The following is a 25668-nucleotide window of genomic DNA, read 5'->3' on the forward strand; positions in this document are numbered from 1 at the left end:
TATGGAAATCACTCATTCTGAAAATATGCACAGAGGAAAATGGACTCAAAAGAATATCCTTCCCTGGACAGTATCCTCAAAGAGTCTGCAGTGAGTATACAGGGAATAAAGATTAGTAAAAGGGAAAAATGAAGAGGGCAGCAAAGTAGAGAAGTGAAATGGAATAAGAATGAAAGGGTAATGGCAAATGAGAAAAAAGATAAGAGAGTATAGGGGATGAAAGGGAGAGAGTGAGGAGATTAGAAATGAGGAATAAGAAAAGGGAGTGAAAAAGAAACATGAAAATATAACCTGTTATTTTATTTTATTATTTTAAAAAGCCCTTCTGTCTTGGAAGCAGTGTTGTATATTGGTTCTGAAGCAGATCAGTAAGAGCTAGGCAGTGGGGGTCAAGTGATTTAGCCAAGGTCACCGAGTGAGGAAGGCCAGATTTGAACCCTTCTCTAGACCTGGTTCTCAATCTACTGAGTCACCCAGCTGCCCCTACATTTGATTTTATAGAGAAAATGATTTTTTTTTGGTAAACTCCATGAGATATTTGCCCCTGAAATTCAAGAAAGCCAAGTGGCAATTCAGCTAACCATCATAGGGCATCTTTCTTGAATTTAGAACTTGTATCCTTTGGGCTTAGCACAGGGCTTGGCACAGAGAAGATACTTAATAAATTTCATTGACCGAAATAGGACTCTAAAAGACCCAATATAATTAGATAGTAAGCTTGTGCACACTTCTCACTTGGACTACCAGAATATTGTGTCCAGGCTGATATCACATTACTCCGACCACTTTATATTGCTTACACATGCTCTCCTGACTCTCCTTTCCCCCTCCCCACCAGCTTGGCACAAACCGTCCCCTCCTACCTCATCTTTGCCTCTTAGAGTTCAAGATCCAGATCAGCGCCACTTCCTACAGATGCCCACACCATAATTGTGAGGACTTTCCCTCTTTTACCCCCAAAATTACTTAGCATATGTTTATATTTATATTTATTTTACTTATTTAGTAATTTATATTACTTTTCTGAATACATGTAAAATATATACTTCTCAAGGGCAAAAAACTTCTCAAAGTTTTCATTTTTGTCTTTGTACCCCCAATCTTACTTACACATATTGTCTGGTACTTAAATATATGTCGAGGGGCAGCTAGGTAGCTCAGTGGATAGAGAAGCCTTAGAGACAGGATGTCCTCATTTCAAATCTTTCATCAGATACTTCCTAATTGTGTGACCTTGAGCAAGTCACTTAACCCCAATTGCCTATGACTTACCATTCTTCTGTCTTGGAAGTATCCATTCTAAGACAGAAGGTGAGGGTTTTTAATAAAGAAATAAATCTGGTTGAATTGAATGAAAAAGAACACCTGTATTAAAACTCCCCATTTTGTTACTGTAGAACAAGCAGTCTTTTTTTTTCTTTTTCCTAAAATAGGCTTTTTTTACTTAGACAAACTCTTATTATTTTTTTTTAATAGGAGAAGATCATAAGGATTAAAGGGCAGGTACAAAATACTGACAAAGAATTAGTCCAGGTAAACAAGCTTTGCTTAATTAATGATGGGGCTGGTATGGGACAGAATTAAGCTAGATTCCTAAACTATAGTAAAACCCCAAAGTGTGTATTTAGAAATTCATTACATTGTGAAGCAGGGTGTTTCTGGTCATTAGAAATGTCCAAGAGCAGCCTGATTGATTAATCAGCGGTCAGGGATGAAGTAGGGGCAATTTCTAGATGAGATGAACTCTAGGATCCCTTTATACTTTGAGTCTAGCATTCTGTGTAATACACGTTTCACGAGAACTGACATTGTCTTGTGTAATCAGTACCATATTAGGACACGAAGAGGAAATCTAGGTTTTCCATGCTCTAATTTTCAAATTTATAACATGGGAAGAATACTTGCCACCTGCCTGATTCAGAACTATAGATGCTTCTCGTAGATATGGCTTTGTTATTCCATCAATGTGGGGTACTTTCTCCAACTCCACAGATTTCTCAGCTCATCCAGGCTTTCATATTCTACATGGATCTTGCCCTTGTCTTTCTATTACTTTGAAATATGGATCTATTCATCAAAGAATTTTAGGATCATAAATTTAAACGCTGGCTGGTCCAACCCTTTCATTTTACAGATAAGAGAATTGAGATGCAGAGAAATTAAGTGACTCACACAGAGATAATAAGAGAGAGGCAGGATTGGAAACGTGGATTGCAAATTCACCACTCTTTCTACTATGGCAGACTGCATGGATACCAGGGGAAGGGAGCATACACATTGTCCTACAACTCTCCTTTGCTTTCTCTTTTTTTCTGATCATACATTTCTCTGATGACATCTTTTATTCCATTTTTGTATAATTCTACAGCCTTCTTATGTTCATGATGAGACTTTTCCATTGCCCTTTGGATGACCCTTCATTTCAATATTATTTTATGACTAACAGCCAAACAATATGGAAGAACATGGAAGCAAAACACAACTGGTCTTTGTTTCAGGGAAAGGCAGGACCATCAAAATTCCTTCAGAATTTCTCAAAGGCAATTGGGGTTGCTCTCCTTCTACTATCAGTGTTGGCTCAAGAGAGATAATATGGTTCTCTGATAATGAGCTCCATCCAATGTCTGGACAATAATCTTTTTCACCTACCTGGACTTTTCTGTGTGGTCAAACTCTGACTACTGGAAATTCCAAACTGGATGCCTCATAGATCTTTCCAACTCAATATGTTAAAATAAAAACTCATTTTCAAACTCAACCCTCTTCCACACTTCCTTGTTTCTCTTTGGGCATTCCAATCTTCCAGGTATACAACCTTGATCATTCTCTCCTCGCACAACCATTTAGTTCTACATTCTCAATATCTCTCATCTGACCCTTTTTCTACTCATAGGGTCGCCATTCTCATTCAAATCTTCATTGCTTCTCAACTGAATTATTTTGTAATAGCCTTCTTTTTGGTCTTGCTGCCTTGCCTCTCCTCTCTCCAAAGTAACTGGAGAGTCAAACCATGCATTTCTCTGTTCAGTAAACTTCAGTGACTCCTTATTCTCTCTCAGATAAAATATTAACTTTGTCACTGAAAGCCTTTTACAACCTGGCCCCAACCTGTCCTCATATTCTATGGTCAAATAAAACTGTCTGTACTGGGATAGAGTAGATTCAGGCCAACCCTAATAGATTAACTTTGGAACTGGAACAAAGTGAGACATTTGTAAACCACTGAAGAGCATTTCTAGCCAAGGCAACTCTTGCTTCCTGTACCACCAGGGCTTGATGTCCTTTCTTCTCCTGGAGTCCTCATGGACTTCCCTGCCTGGGAACAGTATCTCTACTTTGCAAGTCACTCCCAGAATCCTCCTCTCTCTTCAGCCAAACCATCAATGGCCATGGCTCATTCTCCCGGGAGTCTTTGCTCTGATGGCAGGGATCATGGCCCCTGAGGCATCTTTTCTTCAAGTAGCTCTTCTTCTCTGCACTTGTCTGATCAGAACAGTTTGATTCATCCAAACTGGCCTTTGTCTGTTGCTCACACAATTCTTTTTCCACCTTCCACACTTCCCATATTTTAAGGGGTACAGGTCATAGACCAATGTCTTAAGTAAGTTGGTCATCTTGGTAGTTTGCCCCTTTCTGTGATTACATGTTGGATTTACTGGGCATGAGAACTGGTGGGGGACCGGCTCCTTTATATACAACTGTAAATTCTGGTGTCTGAACCTTACTCCTCTACTAGATTATACATCCATAAAAACAGAAACTCTTCTTTTTTTCATCTTTATTTTCCCTCCAGGCTTAGTGTGATGTTTAACAAAACGAGCAAGCATTTTTCTGAGGGCTGAACTCAGTTTCATCTCATGACTATCTTATTTGTACAAAGTCCCCAAATGTTGGCTTCTTCTCCCTCTTCCCACTTTTTGACAGTTTTGCTACATCATTTTGGCACATCTTCTTGATATCATAGAATCATAGAGGAAAAAACCCTCAGAGATCATTTAACCCTTTATTTTACAAATTAGGAAACTGAGGTATTGAAAGATTAAATTATTTACATAAATTTAATCTAGCTAGTGGAGAGTTTAGAACAGAAATCAGGTCTCCTAGCTCCAGGTGAAATGGTTTCTACTTTACCAATTAATTCTACTGATTAAAAAAAAATAAAATCAAAGGTTTGGTGGGAGAATTTGTAACTATTTTTTAAAAAATGTGATTTCATTTAGCTATATTATTTTAACCCATTGAACAAGTAATTCAAGAGACTTAATTGCCTACATTTTGAATTTACACACAAGTTTCTATTTTCAGAGATCTATTTACCATACCTTTCCCTTTTCTTTAGTTTAACAATACTTTTACTGAAGTTCAGAAATTCAAGACGAAACTTCTTCAAAGGATAGAGGTAAGATTTCATGGTGCAGATATTCCAGAACTTAATTAAGATAATTATAATAATAAAATATGATCATATCTTTTTAATAGAAATAGGACGGGAGGTAGGACTTATTTAGCTGGAGAGAAAAACTAGACACAGTTTTGGCCCTCATTCTCAAATAGCTTGAGCCGCTATTTCCCCATTTCTCCCTTTAGGCATCCCCCTGCATGGCTCTCCTCTAAGACCCCACTCCACGCAAGTGAAGGATAGGGAGTTCTTTCATTGAATCTATCTAGAGCCCCATGGGGATGGGGGATTTGTCTCACGCCACTGAGAATCTACTCCAGCTCTTCCCTGCCAAATCTCTCCTCACCAGAACACCAATGGCTCATTTTGTGTCTGTGTCCAGAATCACTTAATGTTTTCCCAGCTTGGAAAGTCATACTAATAGGTCTCTATAAACATCTCTTTGGTTTATCTCTAGTTCCCAGATGGTAACCCTTAGCAACTGAAAAGACAACTCTCCCACACATCCACCTCTACCTGTGAGCAACCGCTGCCCCCCTCAACCACTGCTTCTGATCTCTCCAAGGGGACACCCACCCACCCACCCACACACCCACTGCTATCTTAGAGTTACTAAGGCCAACATAGAAAGTGAACACACTTTAAAAAAATAAATAAGGAATATTATTTTTATCATTTTAATTGGTATAATTATTATATTACATATAATTAATAATAATCATTAATATTATTTTATTATCTATTTTTTATTTTATTTTATTTTTTAAGAAATTTTTAGAAATAAGGGATATGGGCTCCATGAGAGAGCCTGAATGAAGAGAGAGGAATCTCTCCATGATTCTCACAGAAAACTAGAGGCTCTTCCCTATATAGCTTCACCCCCTTCCTCTTTCTCCCCACTCCAGCCTCTTATCTTTCTTGTCTTTTCATTTGTTCTCCCTCTTGACAGAGCTTGGAAGAGGAGGCTATGGTGGGAATTGGTGGCTGCTCCCTTGTCTCCATTCTCTGCTGCTTTCATCTCTATCTCTGTTGGGGCATCAGTTTGTGCTTAGGGACCTTACCCATCATCCCTCAGTACTCTTGTATCCTCCTTCTGAAGAGATTTTGGTTCCCCTGCTCTTATCACAACACCCTGAGGATTGAAATCAAGTTGTATTGTAATTCCTTGAGTAAGAAGGTGCTACATGTTTGTTTGGTGCTGTATAATTTAAATCATATTTCAAAATCATCTTGTGGAGGTCCCCATGTCCCAGGGAAGTCACCCTCAGGACTTTCTCCCAGGGACTATAGGCTTTGCCCCCAAACCTTCTGGAAGATAGAGTTCAGAGAGTCCTTGCCCATTCAGATGAAGACAAATTCAGGTTTGAGAGGAAAGACAAAGGCAGAATCTGCTCCCAAAGACTTCTTGGATACGTCATCCCATTTTACAAAAAGACAGGTTTCTAGTCTTTAGTTGATTTCATGGTGAGTACCCAGAATATGTGGCAGTCAAGAAACTTGGGTTCAATTTCTGTGTGAGCCAAGTATCTTAGACAAGTTTCTGAAGACTCCCTTTCAATTTTCTTCAACTTTTGTGGCTTTGCAGAAAGTATGGGATTATGGATTTATCTTCTTTAAAACCTTTCTGGCCTAAGAGGAATGTATAAGACTGTAATATGTAAAAGAATTATTTATCTATCTAATCAAAGTTTTCCTTTAAGAAGCATTATTGATTTCTCATGATTGTTCAAGGTGTCTTTGAAGCCTGAACCTATACTGGAGCATAATAAAACCTAGGTTTGGACCCCCATAATTTCTGCATTGTAGTATCTATATTTGGCAGCAGTTACAGTACAGGTTGGACTTGATGGCTCTGAGTTGTCTTCTATCTCTAAAATACTATAATTCCCTCTCTATAATGGGGAGAAAGAACTATACTCAAGGTTTACCACAAAATGTTATATTTGTACAGTGTACGACTTCAGGAAGCATCCTGTGTAATTATTTTAATATTCACAAAGCTTGAGAGGCTTAATTTATGTCCTGTATAATTCTTTTCTGAATTGATACTAGGATATGATGGATTCAGATGTTGAAAAGAATGAGGCTCAGTCAAACCAAAAGAATGGGCAGAAGATAGACGATACTAAAACTCAAGACCTAGAGCCTCTGCTTCCTGTATCTTCATTCTTGTCAGAAGAAGACACTCTCTCTTACCCTGAAGACCAGTAAGTTTTAACAAATGTAACAGAATAACTTGACATTTTTTTTGGAGGGGAAAGAGCATAATTACCCAGAAAAATTACATGGAAAAAGTCAGTATTATGGCTTAGATCTAAATTGAGGAAAAACAGAATATTTAAAATCTGGGAGAAATTTTAACTTCAAAATTTAATGTAATCAAGAAAATCTTACAAATGACTTGGCTTAAGAAGGCATAAATAGAGCACCTTTCTACCCTTGTCCTCAGAATGTGTGGCAAACATTTGGAAAGTGGTAGACAATCTTTTCTGAAAGCTTTGAATAGGGACAAAATTTACATATTTCTTTTGGTAGAATTTGCAAAATTATCATTGACAGAATCTCTTTTTTTTTAAAGCACTTCATTGATGCCTTTTAAATTTTATATTGGTATTACTTCTCGATGTACCTTCCCCAATGGTACCTCCATCTAAAGAAAGAAACATCATTAGGCAAAGTAAACCAATATTTGGGCATATCTAACAACATATACTTCATCCACAAGAGAGAAGTAGAAGGCAGATTAGCTGTTACATGTCCTTTAGTCTTACTTTCTTATGCATTATGTTACTCATTTTGTAAATTATTGTCCTACTTTTGCTCTCTGCTCTGATGACATACATACATCTTCTCCAAGTTTCTGTGAAATCTTGATAGCCATCATTTTTTCATGATGTAATATTATTTCATTGCATTCATATGCCATAACTTTTTTCAAGCCACTTCCCTAATTTCCAATTTTTTTTGTTTTTATTTTTTGCCACCATAGAAAGTGCTACTATTAATATTTCAACATATGTGGAATCTTTGCTTTTGTCTTTGGACACCAAAGGGGTCAAAGGATTTGGACACTTTAGTGACTATTCTAATATGGTTTTGTGAGATTTAAAATGGTTGAGATCTTAAACTAGTGATTAAAATAGTGGAAGATATAAATTGTGATAGATATAAGAGAGGGTGAGTAAATTTGACCGCAGAAATATGTTTCACTACAGTGTCTTGGGTTTTAAAATAAAATACAAGGTGGTCGCCATGGAAATATTCCCAATTATTCAAATACCCAAGTCAATTGGGTTTTATAGAGATTTTAATTAACAATACAATGAGTAATCAAAGAAAGAGAGAGAGAGAGTAAGAAAGGAATAAGTATGAAGGGCCTCAAGCCAATATGGCCTAGACCTGAGTCTTAAAAGAGAAATCAGTCAGTTTTTTAACACTCACCACAAGGTCTGACTAAACAAGGATACTAGTGACACCAGGCCAGTGTCCTTCCTCAAAGAGTCTTCCAGCCAGAGATTGTTTCAAAGGGCCTCTCTCAAGAGCCTCCAGAGCTCCTACCCCAGAGGGACAGAGCCCCTCAGAGGAGCTCCTCAAGGAGCTCTCCTTCCGAACAAGATTTCCTCCAAGAGCACTTCTCCTCAAAGAGATCTATCTCCAAGGAAAGAGCCCTCAAGCATCAGTCCTCAAGGAAATGAGTCTCTCAGAATGAGATCCTCCAGAATGAGAATCAGAAATCGAGATCCCTGAATGAGATCCAAGCTCTTATTTTTAAGGGCAAAATTTCCTCTGTCACCTCCCCTAAGTCCTTACATCTACCAATCACTGTAGATGTTTCTAAAGGACTGCCCATTTTGAATTCACAGCTGAGTAGTTTTAATCTCTTTAGTAAGTCAGAAAAAAATGCTGCTGTGTCGACAAATTTCATTAAGAAAAAACCTCTGAATAAGTTATCACCCTTTTAGGTTTAAGTAGTTTACAAGTTGCCCCACCTATATAGGTACCTAGCATCCCATTGTATCAATTTTAAAAACAGGCATGACTCAAAGAACTTCCTGTCCTTTCCATAAGGATGGGTCAAAGCACTTTCATTGTTCAGCAAGGAGTTTTCTGTCCTAAAGCAGTCTTAAGTAGGGTGGAGTAGGGATATTCCCAAGGCAAGGAGTTTTCACATTCAAGTAGAATTCTCACTATCTGCTAGGGAATTTTTTTAAGTAGAAGATTCCCCAATGGGGAAATTTCCAACATTCATAAGTCTGAGAAATTTTAAGGTTTACAGTTTCAAACTGATTCCCAGAATAGTTGTAACAATGCTTAGCTAAACCAACATTGAAATAATCTCTAGTTTTCCTCCAATTAAAAAAAGAGCTAAATCAAGAGTAAAACAGTTTTAAAAGAGAAATGATTTTATTTAGCTTTTTAAAATAATGATGAAATATTTAAGGAGAGAATAGAGCTAAAAATTAGTCCTCTTTTCTATTTGGTTCTCTTTGGTGACAGAGCAGGGTACAGGTTCTATGATCACAGAGAATGAAAGGAAAAATAAAACTGCAAGGGTTAAGGATAGATGTTTCGAGAGTTTTCCTCTTTATCCCTAAATATTGATCCCAGAAATATTTCTGCAGGATTGAAAAGAATATGTTATGTAAGCTAAATTATTGGAATGCAAGGATGTTTCTTCAAGTGAAAAAACTTGGAATTGATCACAAAGACTGGATTGAGAAAAATGACATAATTGTCCAAAAAATAAAAGCAACAGAAGAAACAGTAAAAAAGTAAGTAAATGTATTCTACTAAATATTTGTCTCGTGTTGATGAGAATAAAAATGATTTAAGTCTAAACTAGCCAAGGACAAAAACTGCAACTCTGTTGAGGTAAAAAGCCTTAAAAGCTAGTGTTTCAAAGTCCTAGTTTAAAAGTTTCAAAAGCTCGCTCATTCAACATTATTCTATATTCAATATTGAATTGCTTCAGAAATCCTTTCCACCTTTAAAGCCTGATCCTTTGATCCTAGTAAGTGATACTATCTGGGAAAGTTTGAAAGTTAGCAGTAGCACTTGGCTTCCAATTCCTTCTTTCCAGATCCTACCGTCTTTCTCCCAGTAGGTGACTTTTCTCTTGGTCCATGCTCCTACTCTATGGCTTTTGAGTTGGACACTAGAACTTTCCTGATTCATCTACATCCTAGTGACCTGACATTCTAAGGGTGAAATTGTCCGTGCTCATCTTTTTTCCCCTAGAAAGTTATTAATAAAACCCAAATCATAAACTTCCTCTCACTTTTAGTTAACCCCCCAAACCAAGATGAAATCTTATCTATTCTCAACCAAGGACCTCTGTCCAGTTTAGGTTCTGTGTATTTCCATCCAGACATTAATATGCTACATTATACCTCAGTTGTTTCAGTTATCTGTCTTATGACGCCATTTGGAGCTTTCCTGGCAAAGATACTAGAGTGGTTTGCCATGGTCTGGTACCCTATCCACTAAGCCACATAGCTGCCCTCACACCTCCTTACAGGGAGTTTTGATCCACTTATGATCCACAAGCTTTTTTTCCCCAATGAGGCCAAATTGGGAAATAGGAATAACTTTAAGAAATAGACAAAATCATATAGAAAGTATCTTCCAGAAATAGGCACAGGAGAGAGTGTTAGAGGGTGGGTGGAGTTGAAGGGGCGAAGTAAACTTATCAAGTATTGTATGAAGGTCTTAAAGGTATAGCCCCATCTAGCAGTCTCATTCCCTTCAAGTGATATCCTGCCTTGCTTCAGAGTTCTTTAATTAACAGTCTCTATTCAGAACACCCACCCTCAGTGCATCCTATTCCAAAACCCAAAATTGAAACTCATGCCCATCATAGAGCCTTACAATAATCTCTCTCCTGGTGCAGAGAAAAAACAATGCTGTCTTTTTAAGACAAAGAGTTCATATTCCAAATTCCAAAGAGTTCATAGTCAGTTTTCAGAAGTCTCCATCTTTTTCCAAGGCAAGAAGAAAAATTGTCCCCTCATTAGATTGTGAGTAACTCGAGAGTAGGAACTGTTTTTTGTTTGTTTTGCTTTTGTTTTTTCTTTGTATCTTCAGTTCTTACCACAATGACTGACACATAATGGGTTGTTCTTAATAAAGGGTTATTGACTTGACTTGACTGGCATAAAGGCTTTATCCTTGACAGGGATAGGAACCTGATGATATCCAGGAATATTACTTTTTGGCAGAGGAGTAAGAACCCCCCCCCCCAAAAAAAGAAAAAAAGTAAAAAAAAAAGGAGTAAGAAAAATGCCCAGATAACATTACAATCTATAAATGCCTACTACCAAATACTGAAGAGAACAAAAATGGACATTAAATTTTTTTAATTTAAGAAAATATATAACTAGATCAATGACTGTTTTATTCCTATATTAATTACTTATTGCATTAATTATTTAATTACTATACTAACTATTATTCAGACAAAGGTTTTGAGAAGGTTTACTTATATGTTTGGTCAGGCTAGTGGTTCCTGGGCTTTTTTCTTACTAAGTTAGGGCTAGAGATGGAAGGTCCTGGGTTTAAATTTGGCCTCAGACACTTCCTGACTGGGCAAGTTATTTAACCCCATTTGCCTAGCCCTTATCACCTTCTGCCTTGGATCCAATACTTAGTATTGATGCTAAGATGGAAAGTAAGTTTGTTTTTTTCAATTTGCTAAAATAATGCCTATTCTAATCAAAAGCTTCATAAAAAATATATTTAGGAAGGCTTTGTGCTACAATGCAATCATTCTTTTGGTCTTTTTTTTTCTTTGTAGTTTATTAAATGAAGTGATTAAAATGGAAAACCAAATGGAACAGCTAGAGGCAAATCAATGCCAATACCTTGAAATTAAAGAGGAGTTAAGCAAGCAGGTAAGAAGGTCTGAAAAAGACTATCACGTAGACTTTTATTCTTCTGATGATAGTATTCATCCTTCCCTCACCATCTCCAAGACTGTTATTTTCTTTAGAGACATATTAAAAACTGACAGCAGTTTCTTGACAAAACTTAGAAACTCTAGGATCAAATGGTAAGGACTGGGATGAAGTTTTTAGGACTTCTAATCCCATTCATTGAAGGTAGAAAAAGGTTTGACTTCACTGTTTCAGCCAATTAGTACAGTAGGCATATTTGATAGACTGGTGGAGTATTCTCTCCATTGTATGATAAAAACTTCTGAATTTAGGAAGTTAGAATTTCTTCATTGATCTTGAGCTTTGTTGAACTATGTCTCTTCTTGGAGAGTCAGAACTCTCGGTTTTTTCTCCTTTTATCCCTACAAAATAAAATGTATTTTTACATTTAAACTTTAATAATCTAAGTTAAAAAAAAAGAATGAATGATGAATGAAGGAAGCATTTATTAAGCACTTACTGTGTACAAAATATAGCATTAGATAGTGAGGATGCAAATACAAAAGTAAGACAGTCCCTGCTCTCAAGGAGTTCACATTCGAATGGGGGAAGATACCTTATATGGAAAATTCTATTTCCAAGTCAGATAGAAAAGTTCCATGGTCCTTAGGGTATAGAAGCAGAGCAAATGGTTATAGGTCTCCTTTAATGTCATTTCCACTGATAAAATCATATGAATTTCTTTTTTTAAAAACCTTTTCCTTCTGTCTTAGAATCAATATTGTGTTTTGGTTCCAAAGCAAAAAAGAGCAGTAAAGGGCTAGGCAATGGGGTGTGTGTGTGGGAGGGGGGGGACTGGTGTTGGTGGAAGTAAGGGACCTGCCCAGGGTCACACAGCTTGGGAAGTGTCTGAGGTCAGATTTGAATCCAGGACCACTTGTCTCTCTCTAGATCTGGCTGTGTCTCCTAACTGCCCTAATCCACTGTGTCTCCTAACTGCCCCTGAAATTCATATCAATTTCCAATGTTGAACCATTAGACAGAGCTAAGGGCTTTGGTGGCAAGAACTCTCCTTTCTAGATCTTCATGTAGGAAGTAGCATTTGAGGTGGTCCTGAAGAAAGCACAAGCTAGGGATGGTCAAACCAAGTCAACGAACATTTATTAAGCATAAACAAATTCAAGCATAGTGAAGAAGACAGAAGACAAGTGTCTTCCCTCCAGGAAGACAGTACATAAAAGGAAATGGAAAAGTGAGGAATGGAGGAAAGCAAGCCGTGCAAGGACGGCATGGTGGGGAAGTCCTGCAGAGATGAGTCCGTCTGACAGCTTGCCAAGGAATGAATGAAAACATCAAAAATCAAGAAGATGAAATAAAGGGCTGCTCTGGAGGAAGGGAGGAGTTTCTTCTGAGGCTGAGTTCCTCATGTTATTGGCACCTTTACGTGGAGACTTTAGCAGCAAAACTGTGAGCCTGTAGCTCCACTGGGCTCTAAAGAGTTTATAGTTCTATGGAGCTATAGACTCGCCAATCAATTACCCAGAAATAATCAATTTAAGCCAAGAGGGCCCCTTCGATTGCCAAGAAAGGGAGCGTGTAGAGAAGAGGACTGAGGATAGAAGCTTACAGTTAGAAGACAGGAGAAGAAAAAGGAGCTAAGAAGGAGATGGAGCAATCCAATAGGCAGGAATAGAAAACAGATGAGTCTGGGAAGCGGATAACAAACCTGGTACAAAGGTATCAAGATCTGCTCTGGATTGCAGTCCCTGGCTAAATTAACTACATGTTCTAATGGCCCCTTGGGAGGAAGCAACAACTCTGAATTGGTCCTCATATCAAAAGATTATGCCAAAAAAGATTGGCCACTGAATGTCAACTGGGAATGGATGCCTGGTAAAATCTCTTCCTTCTGAAGGTTATTAAAAAATATCAGGCCCAGATATGGGAGGTCCTGGGTTCAAATCTGACCTCAGACACTTCCTAGCTGTATGATCCTGGGCAAGTCATTTGACCCCCATTGCCTATCCCTTATTGCTCTTTTGTCTTAGAAATAATACATTGTATCGATTCTAAGAAGATAAGGGTTTAAAAAAAAAATAAATAGTAAAAAATATCAGAGAGGCTCCATTTCTTTTATGCATATCATTTGGGCATATCATTAACTCCCAACAAGAAGCCTTTCTGTCTATCCCAGGGCAATGGTGGCTCTTGAGTTCCACATGAATCTTCCTTCTGAGCCTTTAGAGAGATGATTTTATTTTATTTCACTTTTTTTTAAGGACCCTTTTAGCAGAAGAGCAGTAAAGGCTAGGCAAGGGGGGTTAAGTAACTTGCCCAGGATCACACAGCAAGGAAGTGTCTTAGCTAAAATCAAATTATAATTTGAATTAAGAGGCTAATTCAGCAATTCTACATTGAGCTAAATCAAACTATAACTTGAATTAAGAGGCTAATTCAGCGATTCTACATTGAGCTAAATCAAACTATAATTTGAATTAAGAGGATTTTAGTGGGGACAAGAGGAGGGAGAGAGGCATTATTTTAATTCTCAGAAATGAGTTTTGGTGGAGGACCCCAATCTGTATAGTAATCAAAATAGAATTTAGTTTCTGATGAGAGTTAGATTTTAAAGCAAACAAGGAGATTTCCAAGTGGGTGTGTGAACTCTTTCCTTCTGTCTTAGAATATTAATACCAAGTATCCAGGTTCCAAGGCAGTGAGGACTAGGCAATTGGGGTTAAATGGCTTGCCCAGGGTCACACAACTAGGAAGTATCTGAAGTTGCATTTGAACCCAGGACCTTCCATCTCTCTCCAAGCCTGGTTATCTACTGAACCAACTGGCTACCCCACTCTCCATTTATTTTTTGTTGAAAACCTTGAAATCCTAACCCAGCTTTACAAAATTGGCCAAGGAGGGCCTAAACATCCCCTATTTGTTTCTCAATCTGTTCTACTTTGGGGATCCAACCTGCAAACTAGTGTGAGTTAAGAGTTAGAAGGGGTAGCCTCAGGAGGTTATTAGCCCTGGAAGCTAAGCTTTTCTTAAAATAGCCTAAGATGGTATTAAATAATTTTTGCCTGTCACATCACATTGCTGATTCATTTTGAGTTTAGGCTACCCTAAAACCTTTGGTCAGTCTACTATGTAATCACATCTAAATGTGAAATTGATTTTCTTAAAAAGATTTGTAAGTTTTTGTATTTATCCCCATTGCATTTTCTCTTCAGTCGAATGTTCTAACCTGTCAAGGGCTTTTTGAACCCTGACTCTGTCATACAGCATGTTTTATGTAGTTTGTAAATGGAAAACTCCAAAAAATACAAAGCACACAGATCAAGGATTAGTATGCCTTAGACAGCTTCATCCAGAGCTGGAGCTAGTTGAAATGATGCCTTGAGAAAATTCTCTTGAGGGACAGGAGATTGATGCAGCTTTGGGAAAAATCCTAGAAGAGGGAGGGAGACTCATTCCTAAGAGTCCCACTTCTTCTTTCCACAGAAATTGGAGAGGAAGGAAGGCTTCAGGCTATGATTAGCAAGACACAATTTGGTTGAGCCCAGGGCCAACAGAGAACCGTGAGAGTAGACATGGTGCTGAGGTCACCTAAGAGATTTATTGCAACTTCTCCTAGACCCTCTTCATTTCAATGCCCTGCATAAAGTTTCATTCACCCCATGATAGAGTTAGAGTTTTGACTCTCTCTAAAAGCAACAGAAAATATCAAGAGAGTGAAAAGAAACGAATAAAGAAAAAAGAAAATTGGGAACAAGGAAAGTGGGAAAGAGTTAAGTTGAGAAAGGAGTGACATGATGAAATTCATCTAGAAGAACAAAAAGTCAAGACTATGTAGAGAAGCAATGAAAAAAAAATTGCAAAGGAAGGTAGCCTCAGCAGTCCCAGCTTTCAAACTGTGGTAATCTCAAACAAAGTGGTAATCAGCAAAATGATCTGGCATTGGCTAAGACATAGTGGTGGACCTAGTGCAAATATTAATAATAAGGAAATGGCTCTTGATCAGTGGCACATGTTAAACCCAGTGGAACTGCGTGCCAGATATGGGAGGGGGTGTGAGGAGAGGAAGAAGGAACATGAGTCTTGTAATCAGGGAAAAATTATTCTAAGTCATCTAATTAAATAAAATTAAAAAAATTTTTAAATAAATAAATAAAAGCCCAGCTCCTAAAAAAAAAAAAAGAAAAGAAATAGTGGTGGATTAGTGGACTAGATTAGGTACACAATACACAGTAGTAAATGATCATAGTAATCTACTGTTTGATAAATCTAAAGATTTGAGTTTGGAGACAAGAACTCACTATTTGACAAAAATTGCTGGGAAAACTGGAAAGCTGTTGGGCAGAAACTAGGTATGGGCCAACATCACATATTCTATATCAAGATAAGGTAAAAACGAGGACATAAATTAGACATAGAGGGTATTATCGTGAGCAAGCTAGGGGTGCATGAAAATTTTTACCAGTCAGATCTATGGATAAGGGAAGGATTTGTGTCCAAACAAGAGATAAAGAGCATTACAGGATGTAAAATGGATAATTTTGATTACATTAAATTTAAAAGGTTTTACACAAAACCAATGTACCCAGGATTAGAAGCAGAAATTTTTTTACATCACATTTCTCTGATAAAGGCCTCATTTCAAAAATATGTAGAAAACAGTGTCAAATTTATAAGAATACAAGTCATTTCCTGATTGATAAATGGCAAAAGGGTAGCAACAGGCAGTTTTCAGATGAAGAGAACTTAGAGCAAAATATAGTCAAATACAAAAATGCTCTAAATCATTATTGGAGAAATACAAATTAAAACAATTCTGATTTGCCACCTCACACCAATTAGATTGACTAATATGACAGAAAAGAAAAAATGCCAAATGTTGGAGGGAATGTAGAAAATAGAGACGTCAATGCACTGTTGATTGATATGTGAACTGATCCATTCTGGAGAGCAATTTGGAACTATGCCCAAAGGGCTTAAAACTGCACATCACCTTTGAACTCAGAATTACCACTATGAAGTCTGTATCTTAAAGAGATTTCCCAAAGGGAAAGGGGAGGAAAGGGACCTATAGTTTTAGCTGTATAGTTATAGCAGCTCTTTTTTTTGTAGTAGCAAAGAATTAGAAATCAAAGGGACATCCATCAATTGGGAAATGGCTAAACAAATTGTGATATATGCTTATGATGGAATACTATTATGCTATAAGAAATGATGAGTAGAATGCTTTCAGAAAAACCTGGGAAACTTATATGAACTGATGCAAAGAGAAGTGAGCAGAACCAGGAGAACATTGTCCACATTAGCAGTAATATTGTACAATGATCAACTGTGAAGAATTTAATTATTCTCAACAATATAATGATCCAAGCCAATTCCAAAGGATTGATGATGAAAAAATGTTATCCACCTCCAGAGAAAGAACTGTTTGAATCTAAATGGAGATCAAATAATTTTTTAAACGTTATATTTTTCTGATCTGTGTTTTCCTTCACATGACTAATTTGGAATATGTTTAAATGACTGCATGTGTAAAACCTATATCAAATTGCTTGCCTTCTCAATCGGGCAGGTGGGAGAGAGGGAGGGAGAGAAATTATGCTGGAGAAAAATGTATTTGACGAAAGAAAAGAAGCATGGAATGTACTGAATTTTCTATGTAGAGCCTAGCTACAAGGAGATCCATGTAATAGACATGTAGTAAAATTGATCTTTATTTCAATCAATCAAACAACATTTTTTATTAAGCACCTATAAGAAGCTGAGAGTAAAAAGGGAAAAGAAAAAAAATTGTCTTCAAAAAAACTTGGATTTTATTGGGGTGGTGGTAATGTTGTACACATTATAGTATCCACAGAATATATACCAAGGAAGTAAATTTGATGTAAAGCTCCAGGTTGCATGTAAAATCTATATCAGATTGCTCCTTTTTTAGGGAGGAGAAAGGGCAGGGAGGAGGAAAGGAGGGAGAGAATTTGGAACTCAAAGCTCTTTTAAAATGAATGTTAAATACTGTTTTTATACGTAATAGGGGGAAAAGTTAATATTATTTTTAAAGTTAAGTACTTTAGAGCTATTGGGAGAAAGAAGTTATTGACAAGGCAAACGGGAGTGATTCCTCTTAAGTCTAATTCTATCTGGTCAAACAGCCCTAAAAACAATCTTATTCTTTTCTCCTAAGAGTGATCTATCTTTCCTACAGCTGATTTATTCCAAACCCTGCAAGTACCTATTCAGCTCAACCTCATACTTTCTTTACATAGGAGAAGATCATGATGATAAAAAGAGAATTGGAAGAAATGAACAGCAAGTTTGTTCAGGTGATAAAAGATGGCTGTGCTACAAAGAAAATATGGTGGAATTCTTTGAAAAAATCTCTGAACCAAAGAGAGCTATGATTTGGGCATTCTCAACCCATTTAACTCTTGTGTTGGGGTATCACCTCTGATGTGAAGGGCTTAGGTATACTTTGGAGGTTTCATGTCATTATTACCCAGATCATTTGTGAGCTTCAGCATGACACTCTTAGGCTCTCAACTCTCCTTAGAAATACACAAGTTTATAAAGTTTAATTACAAGTCTACAAATTAATAAACCTATATTAAAAAAAAACCCAAACCAAACCAATATAGCAAGCTGATGAGCAACCCTCTTCCTAGGTACCCATAATAGCTTTAGTCCCTCACAGACCCTTGGGCAGGGGTCCCATGCCTCTTCTGGTTGGGCCATGCCTGCCATGTAATTTAGCCTTCAGTGTTCCTCATCTTCTAGGAAATGTTGAACATCTCATGTTTGCTCAGTCTGAGGTGAGGGATCTGACCTCATTAACTTTTATGGGTAGGACTTCTGCTGTCCCCCTCACTGTTCTTAGCTATGTGACTTCATAGGAACAAAGGGAAGACCAGAACTCTCTTATCTGAACTGGAGATAAGGAGGTTGCCTCAATGTGCCTTTCCAGGTCAACTTCTGGGAAGTGGAAATTTTGGAGTCCCTGCTGGACTGAGATGGAGAAACTGAAGTTCAAGGTCTCTCTGTGGGTTTGCACTTTCATAACTATATCTCATGAGGCCCCACATATTTATTTACTTTTGATAGCCAGTTGACACAACTCAAAATAAAGACATTTATTGAAAATAAGTCATAAGAAAAAAATAATAAAACCAACTACAAAACATTCTCCCCATAACCCTGGGGAGCATTCGCCTACTAAAAGACACATATAGAGTATGCTAGAAGAGAGGTCCTGACATGACTGATTCTCTAGAGACAGGGTTCTTAACCTAGGGCTTATGAACTTATTAATTTAATATATGGATAACTGTATTTCAATATAATTTATTTCTTTAATAATGTTATGTACTTTATGTAAACATTGAAAAATATTCTTTGGAGAATCGATTCAGAGGGTTCAAAAAAGGTTAAGAATCCCTGCCCAATAGAGTGTCTTATTTTTTTAAAGGATCAGTGGGGAGGGAGACAGACTTATACAAATATATATTTTTTGTGTGGTAGCAAAGAATTGGAAATTGAGGGGATGTCCATCCATTGGGGAAGGGCTGAACAAATTGTGTTATATGAGGTGATGGAATACTGTCAGAAAGAGCTGGAAAGACCTCCATGAACTGATGCAGAGTGGAATAAGCAGAACCAGGAAAACATTGTCCACAGTAACAGCAATATTGTAGAATGATCAAATGTGGCAGACTTTGCTACTTGGAGCAATACAATGATCTGGGGCAAATTTGAGGGACAAAGAATAGTATCCATTTCCAGAGAAAGAATTGTTGGAGTCAGAATGTAGATGAAAGCAGATGATTTTTGGATTGTTTATTTGGGTTTATGTCTTGGGGTTTGGGTGTCATAAGATTCCTCACAAAAATGAACAATATGGAAATATGTTTTACATGATGATAAATGGATAACCCACACTGGATTGCCTGCCAGCACCAGGAGGGGGAAGGAGAAGGGAGCAAGGGAGATAAATTGGGAAAACTGGCATGGAACTTGTTATACCATGTAATTGGTAATAATAAAAATAAAGGCTCAACAGGAGTTTGGTTGAGTCTTGATGAGCCAGTGGCTATTGGAAAATTTCACACCTAGAAGAGGAAACAGAGACTTTGAACACTTCATTTGAGACCTTACCTCCTCCTTGTCTCTGTTACCCATCTTATATTTTTGAATTTCTTTAACTGAGGGGAGAAGGGAATCAACTGTTCAAAAGTGTCCTGATCCATTCTTCCCCTTCTCCCCACGACCACATGTACAAAATGGAGAAATGCTCTACTGGTTTTTATAGAGAATGACTTCCACATTCAGCATCATATTTTGATTTCTTAAGTAGAATACTGGCATTACTGCTCTGAACAATACTAGGCTACTGCGCAGAAGTCTTTATATTCACATACAAAAGACAAAGCCAGTCCTAGGAAAATAAGCAGGACCCAGTAAAGAGCTGCACTCCCTAACCCGTTATATATTATTGAATAAATGACCAGAGTGGTCATGGAAGCCAGGAAAGGAAAAGGAAATTGGGTTTCCAGCTATGGAGCCTTTTCATTTATATTCATTATAAAAATGATTTGTCTGAATAATAGGGGATTTTAAAAAGAAATCATTGTTATCACTTTCAAGAGCATAACTACGCACTAAACTACTCTAGACCATTAGGGGATCAATGGTAAGGAAGAGCGAAGCATTATGCTACGGAATTCGCACTTCAGTTATCATACTATAAACAGTGTTTCTGAAGTGCAGGAAAGTCGAATGTTCTTTGAAGTGTTTGGAATAATTCTCCTTCACTATATAGTGGTTACACTCCTAACTGGAACTATTGTGGAAGAAAATTGTTATTTTTAAACAGAGACTTTTCTGCCCAAATAAGTGAAATCAGAACATCATCATCTGTAATATCACCACGATTATGTTATTTATTATAATTGTGTGAATTTGTTTAGGTGAATCCTTGCAACGAAGCCCAGGAACTGAAGAGGAAACTCATCGTCCAAATAGAGGTAAGATTTTAGGTGCAAACATTCCTAGATCCAGAGATTGAAGGGATGAGTTCGACCTTCTCATTCTACAGATGGGGAAACTAAAGCTCAGGGAAAGAGCTTAATTTGCCAAAGCTTGCCCAAGTAGTAAGGGAAAGAGGTAGGTAGTATTTGTACCTTCAAAGCCAAACTCTTCCCGTTGAACTGGACAGCTTCGATTTTCCTGCACCAATAAAATGGGTCACTCCATGAAGATAAAGTGACTTTGTTGTTAAAATAATTTTATTACTGGTGGTTTGGGGTTTTTTTTTTTTTTACACCAAAAATGGAGCCAGGGACAATGCTTTTCTTCCTCCCACCTGGATGGTCTACTGACTAGAGTTCGATAAAGGTGGGGATCATTTTCTTTTCTGTTCCAGATACTGTAAAAAGCCTGCCTTTGCACTGGAGCCCCGAAATCCGTGTTTGAACCACAGTTCAGGTGTTTATTGATGGGGCACCCTTAGGCATGTTCACCCATTTATCCCAATCTTGGCTTCAGCAGCTCTAAAATAGAGGTGATGCTCATGGTTAGGAGGCTGTCCAATGAAACAGTGCGGCATGGTAGCCATTGGACAAGGGTTCAATTTGGAAAAACCCCAACCCTGCCCAATGCTGGGCAAGTCATTTCACTCTCTCTACCCGAGTTTCCCCATCTATAAGATGAAGAGGTTGGCCCACAGCACAGCTCTAAATCTCGAATTCAAAGTAAACGGTAAAGTCTCCTTTAAGTCCTTTACGGTTTTCCCCCTTTCCTCTGCTCTCCTTCCCACCCTTCCCGCTACAAATTTCTCTCTCTCCCAACGGGCTTTATTTCTGTCAAACCCTTACCGTCCGTGTCAGTGTTCATTCTGAGACGAAGCAATGGCCAGGGCTGGGCACCTGGAGTTAAGTGACGGGCCCAGAGTCACCCAGCTAGGAAGGGTCTGCGGCTTCACACAGAGGGAGTTATTAATGCCGTTATTGTCCGTATTAGCCGTTTAAAAGGTTTTTGTTTGTGGGACGCAATCCGCAGCTTCCTTTACGCGACGCTCTGATAACACCGGCAGGGCTCCAAAGAGCTTACTCTGATGTAAATCGGCGCTTCTGGGTGTGTTTGTTGTTTCTTCTTCTTCTTTTTAGAACTTCTACAAGGACATGACGGTCATGAACACCGAGCTGGAGAAATACCAGCTGAGACAGCTAGAGGAGACTGAGGCGGAAATGATTACAATGAGGGATGTTGAAGACACGAAGCCGATGGCTCGTCGGACACTGTTTTTAGGGACGAACGCTTCCAAGTGGTAGGTAAAGACAGGGGAAAGCCTGCTTTAGCAAACAAAGGGAAAAGTGAGCAAAGCAGCTCAGACGTGGTCATGGACTTGGACGCTTCCCTTGCCGTTCCACATCTGAGCGCCGCAGATGGACCCTAACAGAATAGAAGTCCCTCGAGGGCAGAGGCTATACATTTCCTCTTCCTATCTTCCGTCCCTACCTTGTACAAGAGTCTGCGGAATTGAATTGAATGAGACAGAATCAGAAGGCTCTTTGCTATCAGTTAAAGAAATTGGAGTGATTATAAAACTCCCATCTAGAATGTGAAGATAAAAATAAAATTAAAAAACCGGAAAAGCACCATGTGGTCGAGAAAAAGAGCACAGTGAAGCCTCAGATACTTCCTAGCAGTGTGATCCTGGACAAGTCACTTCACCCCCATTGCCTAGCCCTTACCTCTCTTCTGTCTTAGAATAAATATTTCTTATTTTTTTTAAACCCTTACCTTCCATCTTAGAATCAATACTGAGTATTAGTTTCAAGGCAGAATAGTGGTAAGGGGCTAGGCAAAGGGGGTTAAGTGACTTGCCCAGGGTCACACAGCTAGGAAGTGTCTGAGACTAGATTTGAACCCAGGACCTCCATCTCTCTACCTGATTCTCAGTCTACCGAACAATCTAACTGCCCCCAGAATAGATATTTCTTTTTAAAAATTTCTTTTAATCGATTAATTTATTTATTTTTAAGTATTTTCCAAGGTTACATGATTCATGTTTTCTCCCTTCTCTCTTCCCTCCCTGCTCCTGGAGCAGACAAGCAATTCTGCTGGGTTATATGTGCATTATCACTCAAAACACATTTCCATATTACAGAAGAGATATTTCTAAGAGAGAAGGTAAGGGTTAAAAAAAAAAAAGCATAGTGTATAAATCCCAGAAAGCTTTCCATGATAATGTTTAGAGACAAAAAGAGGAAAAAAGGATTTCAAATGAACAATCTGGACTTTTTTCAAGGGGGAAAATATTTAAAATGATTAAAATTATTATTTTAAAACTTAGTAAGTGCTCTTGAGTGCTCACCATTGGGGTCTTAGTCCCGTTAGGTATGTAAGATCTCATTTAAGGACGTTTTAGAAATGAAAACCAATGGCTAGGAAAGAGATGTGTAGGTATGTGTGTATACATATATGCATAAGCATATGTACAGAAACATATATGTATTTCACTGTACTTGAATGATAAATAAAAAATCTTAAAATATTAATTAAAATATAATTTAATTTGACTTGTTTTGAAAGCTCACATTGCATAAAGGGAAAAATCTCTCTCCAAAAGTGTCCTAATTCAGTATTAACACACTATTAATGGTCTTTAGAAAATCCTGGCTCCCCAGCGGCCCGCGTCCTGTCTGTATTTTGAAGGTACATGGCTTTGCTTATCTAATGACATTTTCTTTTTGGCAGGAAACGTGTACTGTGGTCTTTTGTGTTTTTCTATGCCTCCACCAGCATTGGATTTTTATGTTACGTACTTTTTATTGATCCGACATTCATCTTTGAAACCATGATCCCTGGGATTCTTGGGCGCCGAAGAATGTGGGAGCTGAAAGAGCTTGTTGCTCCCTTCTGGAATCTGGAAATGGAAGACCTGTTGCCTTCTTAAAGGAAAGGCATATGCCATTAGCCTATTCACTTTTTCCCATTAAAATGCTGGCTATTATAGAATTGTTATTACTTTGTTTTTAATAGAATTCCACTTTTGAAAATATTAAGCCTTAGATGACCATAAAACAAAAATAAAGTATTCATGTTCTACCTTAGAAATAGAAAATTGTTTATTCTACCCTCTGACTACCTGGCTGACACCTAAGAAAAAAGGTCAGTAGTGTGAAGAAGATACATCTCAAGTAGTTAATGAAAAAGGACTGTGAATAAGAAGAATCTGAGTGGCTTCCCCTTGAGCAGTGATTCTCAAACTTTTTTGTCTCCTTCCTTTTACATTCTCAAAAATTATTGTTGATTATTGCAGTGATCAAAGTTCTTAAGTCTTTTAGATTTGTTTGTTTTGACAATATTGATATTGTGTTATAATCTTTTCTCCTCATTCTGCTTAATTCATTTTGCATCTGTTCATACAATTTTCCCAGGTTCCTCTAAAATTTGTCATTTCTTAAAACACAATAGTATTTAATCACATTTACATACCATAACAGCCATTCCCCAAATGATGGGCATCCCCTCAGTTTCTAATCTTTTGCAATCACAATAAGAGTTGCTATAAACATTTCTCTACATAAGAATTCTTTCTTTGGTCTTTTTGAGGATATTGCTGGGTCAAATAGTATGCAGATTATAATTGTTTTGGAGAAATAGTTTCAAATTGATTTCTAGACTAGACCAGTTCATAGTCTCACCAACAGTGCATGAAAAAAACTTTTCTCAAAGCTCCTTGAGAATTTGTCATTTTTCCCTTTTTTGGTCAATTTGGTTAGTCTGAGGGGTGGGAGGTAAAACTTCAGAGCTATTATAATTTGTGCCTTTCTAGTTATTAATTTAGAGAAAATTTTCATGTGACTTTTGATAGCTTGGATTTTTTTCTCAAAAGATTGCCTGTTCATATCCTTTCACCAACTGGGGAATGACAAGTAATACAGGATTTTTAAAAGGACAGAAAGATTTCATATCACTACCTTGGAATTTTAGTTATACGAGACCACAAATCCTTCTGTGATTCTAAAAACAGAGATTAAGGGAGAGTAGGATCAGGGCAAAGAGAGAAATTAGATAATGGATATATATATATATAGAGAGAGAGGGGGGGGGGGTGTTCGAACACCATGAAATCTTTCAAAGCAAAAGCAAGTCCATACCATAGACATTCTTCCAAATGGCTGAGTTAATCGACCACATTTTCCTAACGTTCAAAATCGATTTCCAATATCCAAACATCTCATGAGTAAATCCTTATTCTCTTTTTGCACGTTTCTCTAGACCTCCCAGACTCTTGAGCTGAGGGTCTTCTTACAGACATTGCTGATAACTGAGATTAAGTTTTTCAGGTGATCTGGCAATCTTGAGCACCACCACCAACACCCAAAATAAAAATCAAGTCAATTTAATTCACAAACACATAGGAAAAAACAAATCAATGATGGGTCAGCTGTTCTCTTTAGTAGTAGGGGCAGGAGGGGAGTTTTACATTTTTAAAGATAAGATTCCTATCAAAATCTTATTTTTCTGTTAGTATGACAGGTAAATTACTTTTTGTAATAGTCCACACATAAGATAGATGTTTGATCTATGGAATTGTATTAAGAAATGCATGGTCAGACCTGCGCATGGCAGTAAAGGTCTCGACCTTTGATCTCAGCATTCTTAACATTCTGGTGCGAATCCAGGCTTCTTTGTCTTCACCTGGTTAGAATACTCCACACCTGGAACTTGTTGTAATTTACATTTGAACCAATGGCAGTCCACAGTGTGCTGTTGCATATGCATTACGTACCTCTTACCTCATTATCCTAATAAATAGAGAGGAACACCCAGATCTGCCCTCTTAACTTCCTTTTCTCTCTCACTTGGAACTTGGCTGCATGCCAAGGAATCACTCCCTCTATGGAGCCCCATTGTACTCTCTAAAGATCTTCTTTCTTTAATCTTTCCTTCCTTCTCACCTGACTGAAGGCCAGTGCAATCTGCACTTAGAGCTGAGACTCTCAGATCTGCCAGCAGTACCTGTTCTTCCATTGATCTATAATCTCATACCTGATCCACATTATCGTGATTATTTTTATCTTTCTCCACTGTGTACCCTACAAAGAAAGATAACAGGAACTTATCTGTGCTGTTCCTCCCTGCAATCTGATCTGTGTGTGTCTGCCTCAGTTTATCAAAACCTCTCTCCGGCTTCTGTTCTCCTCAAAATCACATTCCGGTAGATATTCCCTTTTATGCAGTAGCTGCTGGCCGGCTTTCTATACTTTTGGTAACCAAGAAATGACAGGTGATTTTTTTTTGTGGGTTTTTTTTTCAATTATGTTCAAGTTACAAATAAACTTGAGTTGTATTAAAGGTTTCCTACCAAGGGAATGAAAGCCA

General features: G+C 37.7%; 1 protein-coding gene across 3 annotated transcripts in view; it reads left to right on the forward strand.

Moving 5' to 3' along the window:
* SMCO2 (single-pass membrane protein with coiled-coil domains 2) overlaps positions 1–23295 on the forward strand; it is a 39621-nt gene extending 16326 nt beyond the window's left edge. For 2 of the 3 annotated variants that reach the window (XM_056798390.1, XM_056798391.1), the window contains exons 5-14: positions 34–90; positions 1477–1533; positions 4340–4399; positions 6452–6606; positions 9022–9171; positions 11193–11289; positions 17550–17606; positions 20244–20300; positions 21441–21601; positions 23035–23295. In XM_056798390.1, the coding sequence (XP_056654368.1) occupies positions 34–90; positions 1477–1533; positions 4340–4399; positions 6452–6606; positions 9022–9171; positions 11193–11289; positions 17550–17606; positions 20244–20300; positions 21441–21601; positions 23035–23233 (1050 nt within the window). In that variant the 3' untranslated portion in view covers positions 23234–23295. The remainder of the gene's footprint in view (positions 1–33; positions 91–1476; positions 1534–4339; positions 4400–6451; positions 6607–9021; positions 9172–11192; positions 11290–17549; positions 17607–20243; positions 20301–21440; positions 21602–23034) is intronic. The other variant, XM_056798392.1, reaches the window with a different exon arrangement.
* Positions 23296–25668: the final 2373 nt, after the last annotated feature.

This window comes from Monodelphis domestica, chromosome 5, assembly GCF_027887165.1.
Source record: "Monodelphis domestica isolate mMonDom1 chromosome 5, mMonDom1.pri, whole genome shotgun sequence".
Classification (NCBI taxonomy): domain Eukaryota; kingdom Metazoa; phylum Chordata; class Mammalia; order Didelphimorphia; family Didelphidae; genus Monodelphis; species Monodelphis domestica.